Here is a 7226-nt window from a genome sequence, read left to right on the forward strand (position 1 = left end):
TAAGCGAGCAATGGCAAGTTGAAAGTGACTGTGGAGGAAATCACATCCGTCTGCATTTTGTCTGCAACATCAGTAAACACGGACACTCCTGTTACTGTGTGACCTCTCTCTGGCCCTTGTCAGTCCAGAGCCTGAGGCATCAGGCAGATCATTCACAGCAGAAACCTGAGTCCACATCACAATCCACATCACACACAGACAGAACATGCAAAGAGAAACCATCACAGGTTTATCAAGACAAGTGTGGGTTGATCAGATATTCTTCTGTGGAGGCGGGGCAGTGGAAACAGTGCCGCAGGACAGCATTTTTTACATACTAGTCCCATGTCAGTCTTGAGCCTCCTCTTCCTTTCAGAGGCACAATGAGGAACTTTCATGGCCTTTTCATCAAATCCAGGGTTTTATTGTATTTCCTTATATATATTTTAAAGTCAAATGCTTTGAATATGCCAGAAGGTTATTGCATTGATGAATGAACACAAAATATCCAAAATCATGCAGAGCAAAAGTGTGAAGTATTAGCTCTTATTATTGAGGCAGGAGCAGTGTTGTAGTACTGAGTCCTGGATTTATTTTCAAGACTTGTGACTTGACTTGGACTTGAGCACTGATGACTTGGACTTGGACTCGAGTATTCATGCATTTTGACTCAGAAGTTGGAGACGAGGACTTGAGGTTGTTATTTGATAGTTTTTTTTGAATAGGCCCTAATAATTTGGCTTAAAATATTATAGCTATATTGATACTGTAACGTATTCAATTTTGTGGAAGGGCAGGCCTGCCACTCTGACTCAGGTAATGGGGACTTGACTCTGACTCTTCTTCGGTGACTCGGACTTGGACTTGGATTTGAAAACTGGGGACTCGTGATTCGACTCAGACTCAACTACAACACTGGGAAGGAGTGACATAGAACCTACATGCAAAAAATAATCCTGCATTTGTTCATATGTTCATCACTGGAGGCTTGAACGGAGTTGAATGAGGCCAACAGGTGCAATCAATCAATCAATCCATATATGCTCATCTAATATACGACTCTATATTCAGTATCTGCACTATATTCAATATCTCACTTTCACCTGTTTCTATGCAGTTCTCCCAGGTTAACACGTTAAAAGAGATCCAGATCCTTATTATTAACCATATCAGACCAAACCAGGATGAGTCAGTGTGGCTGGATTGTTCCTCTCATGCGTGTCTCTGTGTCTGTCTCAGTGGGGCTGAGTAATCCAGCCACCTCTTCCTGTGTTAGGAAATGGCCTAAGAGAGGAGGCTGGGCATGTTTCATCAGAGATGATTTATGATTTCTTCTCTTCTTCTTTTTTTGAAGAGCTATTATTGCACGAGGAACACTTTTGTTGGGATAGATCTGTACCTGAACATACCAGCATTTGATGCATCCACTGACCTCCTGTTCTCACTGCATCCCAAGTCTTGATTGGTGCAATGAGTCTTTTTCCTCACTCTTATAGAGGAATTCACTACCTCACTTCAAACTGCCCTTGTATGTTTTTTCAGTGCAAAAGTGACTCTACTGTACCATCAAGAAGAAAACAGCAGATTCACACATCTGCACCAAAGACATCCTCACTAACCTTGTCCCATGTTACAACTAAACGTTTAAAACGCGTACAAATAAATGCTTACGAGAAACGTATATCACATCCAATTTTTGTCTCAGTATACATTTCCCCCCTTTCATCTAAGTGTATCCAGCACAGGTTTAATGCATATTTCAGCAAGCCCAAGCAGGGTACCTTAGAATTAGCACTTTACTCCTGGGCCCCGGGGCCTGGAGCCGACTTTGACATCAAGAGAGCATGTTTGGGAAAAGGAATGTGCGGCAAGCTTTCACCTCCAGGTATTTATCTTCTAAGGTGGGGTGGACTAGGGAAGAGGGGGGGGGGGGGGGGGGGGGCAGGGTGTTGGGGGTGCAGCCAGGCTATGCCATGGCAGGTTGAGAAGAGACAAGACATGAACCTGTCTTAGTGCAGATCACCGATCACCAGAGACCGCCGTGGAACAGAAGTTGAGTGGGATAACCGCTCAGATGGCCACTCCAAGCACCTGACTTCACCCACAAAACACTCCGAGCTGCTTCTTCTCATATAGAGGGTATGATAGCTGATGTATGATAGCTGGTGGAGAGCCGCAAGTTGTTGGCAAACAGAGAGGCGATCCGAAAGCAACGGGACACTGCAGATTTTCAACCACCTTTTGTATCATTACAAAAATATAAATAAAAACTGTAAACAGTTTTGCAGGCATTCGTTTAGTTGAACAGTTATTGAGAGTTGATTGGAGTTAAGCTGTGGACCAGTGATGTCATTCATGCAGAAATGACATCACTGGAGTTGCCACGAAACAAAAAACACTCATTCGTGGCTTTATGAAATGACAACAGAGAGTTCAGCATTACGTCAGGTTGTGCAGAGCTCAACAGTGACTTCATATCTGCTGCTTTGCCTGCTACAGTCAGAGCTTGTTTGTATTGAGGAGTGATACAGCAAACCCACATGCTTCCGGTAGCTTTGAGCCTACTTGCCACCGTTCTGCTTCTGTAGCTGCGCTCTTTGCCCACACATCGAATCAATGCTCAGACCCTCCCACCAAACATCAAATCATAAACACACTCAATTCCTTGATGACTCGATGAATTTTGCCGCAGGGTTTTTGCTGTGACAAAATGGAAACCTGCCATGATCCACTGTGTCATTTGTGAGGTCTTGGCGGCAGAAGAAAGAAATGAAAAGACAGCTGTTTGTGAGATCGAAAAATTCAAGGCCCTTCCTTCCAGAGCTGAAGCATCACTGGCATCCAACACGAAAAAAATAAAGATCTAGTGCCAAACACAATTGTCCATGACGCATTTAGAGATTGATATTCATATGGGTTCATAACCCCCCCCCCCACATTTTGAATTAACACTGCAACCACTACGTTTGCTGCAAGAAGACTGAGTGCATTGCATAACTGGAGTGTGCTGATTATCATTTAGGTCACTTTTTCCCCAGCTCCTGGTCCAGAGGGCCCACTGTTAGATCTGGATTTCCCTCCAGCTGAGCATGTAATTAGTTTCTCATCGGCCACCAGGGGACCCATTAAGGGAACCAGATTAGAGTTCAGCCAATCTCCAACCAATCCCAAATACTGAAAGGGTTTATTTGACAATAAATATGCCTTTGTTTATTTAATTTGATAATTGCCGTCTTGACTGATGTTGACGAAGCTTGAATATTCCTCAATCATACGATAAGTTCCCCTCTGTCATTACCAGAGGATACCCATTTATATAACTTACAAAATATGGAAGTAAATAAATAAAAAATAGTTGTATTCAGTTACCATTGCAGTGCCACTCTCTAATTTAACTAAATGTGAATGATTACTGTACAAATAATTAAGAAATGTATTGCAGTGCATGCACTCATGTGAGTTGATGCTTTTTGTATGATAAAAGAAAACTAGACAGTAATAAATATCAATGTTATGAATGCATCTATCTCCTCCTTAGCCCTCGTGGGAAAAATGATTATTTTCAGGATACTGTGCTAAATAATTGCTGGACTGTGATATTATGACATAACAGGCTGTAAAGATTTTGATTATATAAAGCCTTAATATGTTGTTTATTCCAAGTGAAGAAACAGTCACAGTCACTCAATTCAAATGTTCAAAGTTCAATTAACAGGGACATTTCATTCCAATTGCAATGTTATCATTATTACTAATGACTCCATGCATAAACTAATGACATACAATAAAGTAGCCTACCACCTGAGTAGTCAACGATTATCATCCCAAGCATAAACTATATAACAATTTCGTTCCTGTTGTGTGCCATTGGTCAGTCTTTGGTATACCCCCCTCACTCACACTCACGCACGCGCGCGCGCACACGCACGAATTGTTGCACCTGCTGCAGTCTGAAAGCTAAAGGTTAGGATAATTTTTTTTTGATAAAAACAGTATAGGCTATTAGCTTACCCTATAAAAATCTGATTTTGGGGAGAATATAGGCCTAAGTAACGTAAGAGGTTCTGTCTGCAAGTGTTCTGCTCTATACTTTGAAATCAAAAGGGTCATTGACTCACGTGTTGCTTTTTCTCCTTGAATTTCACTTGCCTGGCCATCCAGCAGCCATCCTCTGCACTAACTAACATTCATATCAAATATTCCCTCTCACAATCAGACTGATGCGATTTCACTGTCAGCGTGCGTAAAGGACAATCCATAATTCTGCTCTGTCAAAAACGAAATTCCAAACGAAAATCCAATGAAGAGCTCTGTAGCCCAAGAGACGGGTTAATGGGGTTATACAACAGTATGGAAATATGTCGCAAATGAGATATAATGAAAATAAAACTTACCACCAGATTGGATAACTCGCCATGACACGCGTGAGCCCACAGAGCCACAGGAAACATCCAAGGTATACCATCCTTAAAGTTTCGCAAAACATCTCCACTACAATGCCTACATGCGCGCTCATACGCGCACAGTGCGTAAAGTGAGGAGCAAAAACCCTATAATCTGCACCCACTAATATTGATTCCTGTCCCCTAAAACACACAGACAATCTATCTTTTGCGACTAGTCGTGGCAGAACTCTGGAGCCAAATATTAAAAGTTAAAGCTGCTTGCTTTTTAGGACCCAATCAGCAGGTATTGCCAAAGGGGGAATTCTGATGATACTGTTCCCTCTGTTCCCGACTCAGGCAGCTTGAACACAGACACTAGAATGAGCTAATTTTAAGATGTGTTTTAGTGCTCATTGAGAATTGGTGGCATTAGCATGCTGTGTGTGTGATATATAATGTTGTTTAAAGGAGAGAGGAGGGAGGGTCCGAGGTTTTAAATAGACATCGGAACCCCCGTGGATTGCGTAGCTATAACAACCTGTCCGGATTTCACTCCCTGGCTTGAAACTTCTAAAATGCAGAAATAAATATGTGTGAATTGCTTGAGCCTACCATTAAGCTCTACAACCCTTTATTTTGTCCCTGTATGCCATTAAGAATGATTGTAAAATTAAATCTGGTGAGTTTTTCCTCTTCTGATGGATGCAACGAATTGACTTTGAATAGGCTAAAGAAAGAATAAATTAATTTTAGACTTGTAAAAAGCCATAAATAAATTAACCATCTATTGCATTCTAATTATTCTCTAATTCAATTGGCTGCCATTAAGGTTGCTATTGCAGGCTACATGCAATTTAAATCAAGTGCTGCAGGTCTTTTGTCAATATGCCAATTCATCCCACTATTTGGTAAACTGATGTAGTGAGATTGTAAAAGGAAGAAAGCAGGCATTTTTGTCGCTATTATACTGAGAAGACTGAAGGCATCATAAAGACCATATTTTAAGCATTTTAAGGAAATTAGGGAACGTTTATGTTCCACTATACCGTATGCACTGTTATATATATGCAATCTGGTATTCCCAGCTTGAAGAGCCTATAATGCTGAAGCTGCAGGCTGCTTCTCATCAAGCTATTCCAACGAAAATATCCGATGATTTGGCCGCGCCGTTGAGTTTAAATGGCAGGCTGTCTGTTTCCCTTTCTCAATGTCAAGTGGCTGTTGATAGCTGATCTAATAGAAGGTGGTGGACCAGTCTCTATTAGGCACCCATGCGTCTGAAGATTAAAGAAATCATTCTGTGCTAGTTGTGCAAGATCAGAGACTCACTGAATAGTTTCTATAATAATAATAATCATAATAATCATAACCATAACAATAATAATAACAATAATAATAACAATAATAATAATAATAATAAGTAAATCCCCCCAAAGTTTTATGTATTCGATTTTATTTATTTGGTTGAATTCAATTTAATTATAAAATCAACTAGCCTTCAATTTTCACTCTTCGAGTATTCCTGAGATATAGCCCAAGTAAGTTATCAGCAGGCCAGGCACGTTGCACCTGCTCTGTTGGGAGGGATTGAATCAAACTAAATGTTTTCACTCTTCAACATTTTTGGGGGATTGGAGAACACACTGGGGAGCATATTAATGAAACTGAGGTTTATTTGAGGTTTTCTCTTAAAGACGCTCAGCAAAAGCATGCAAGCTATAAGCATAATTTCCCTCTTTAAACAACACACATATATAGCCTATTATAGTATTATAGGATAACAGCTTACTATATCAAAGTATAACGTTTTTTATTTTATTTAAACTTTTCCAATTTCAATTTGGCCTTAGCCTCTACCTGTCTGTTGCAATTCATCAATTTGGTAGGCTAAATAATCACTTGCCTTTGTTGATGTAGTGTCCGCATAATGTTAATCTGAACCAATACAAATCTGCGATAATATTAACAGTTTAATCGGTTTTGAAGCGATGTAAACAATATCCCGAATAGGAGTTTTAAAATCCAATTAAATATAATTGGCTATTTCATTGCCTTGTAGTCTGGGACTAATTACCAAATTACCAGCCTTTTAATTGTTATTTGGAATATTATTAACTCGGTTTATCACGTGGAAGGCTATGTGAGCTAATAGGCTATATAGCCTAATTAACATCCATTGTTTCACTCATCCCCTCATTCGACTATCGTTAATTGGTCCATCATTCAGTGATGTCGACCTGTCATCGTGGTCTGATGTGTCCAAACTGTCCTTAGATGAGTCTAACCTCTGGAGGAGGAAGATCACTGAAGAGTTACTACAGGCAGCATGAAGCCTAGATGTTACTGCCATCTAGTGGACGATGCTACATACTGCTGGATGTGACTATCAGCTGAAAATACTGACTCACATGAATGAATGAATGAAGAATGAGTGAATGAATGGGTCTGAACTCACATCGCTGGGGGTGACGACCCTCCCACTCTCCTGGCCCTGTCTTGCAGGAGCCTGGTCTTGGGGTCATTAGGCTGATTGGGTGCACCTGGGCCCGGTGCAGTCCTTGGGCCTTCACCATTCAGTCTCTCTCCCTCCTCAACAATGCACCTTCTGTTCTGTTCTTTTGTTTAATAGTTGTTGTTTTCCCCTAGTTTTAGTTTAAAAGTTATTGTTTTAACTTTTACTTTGGTGTATGACTCCCTCCTTACCAACTCAAGGATGTAAAAAGGAGGAGTGACAGGCCAAAGTAAAAGTTATAAATTATTTTTAAACTAAAACTAAGGGAAAATAACAAGACAAAACAAACTATTTTTTTAACCTTTATTTATACAGGGGAAGTCTCACTGAAAGCAATACTCTCTTTCTCA

At 40.4% G+C, this 7226-nt stretch overlaps 1 protein-coding gene across 1 annotated transcript in view; it reads right to left on the bottom strand.

Annotated features, from left to right (window-relative positions):
* wnt3a (wingless-type MMTV integration site family, member 3A) overlaps window positions 1-4495 on the bottom strand; it is a gene marked incomplete at both ends in the record, with an annotated part of 19915 nt that extends 15420 nt beyond the window's left edge. The window contains one exon of the mRNA XM_083653560.1: window positions 4374-4495. Within this exon, the coding sequence (XP_083509686.1) occupies window positions 4374-4495 (122 nt within the window). The remainder of the gene's footprint in view (window positions 1-4373) is intronic.
* Between the last annotated feature and the right edge of the window lie 2731 nt (window positions 4496-7226).

Source organism: Poromitra crassiceps, assembly GCF_964638095.1.
Source record: "Poromitra crassiceps genome assembly, chromosome: 17".
Taxonomy (NCBI): domain Eukaryota; kingdom Metazoa; phylum Chordata; class Actinopteri; order Beryciformes; family Melamphaidae; genus Poromitra; species Poromitra crassiceps.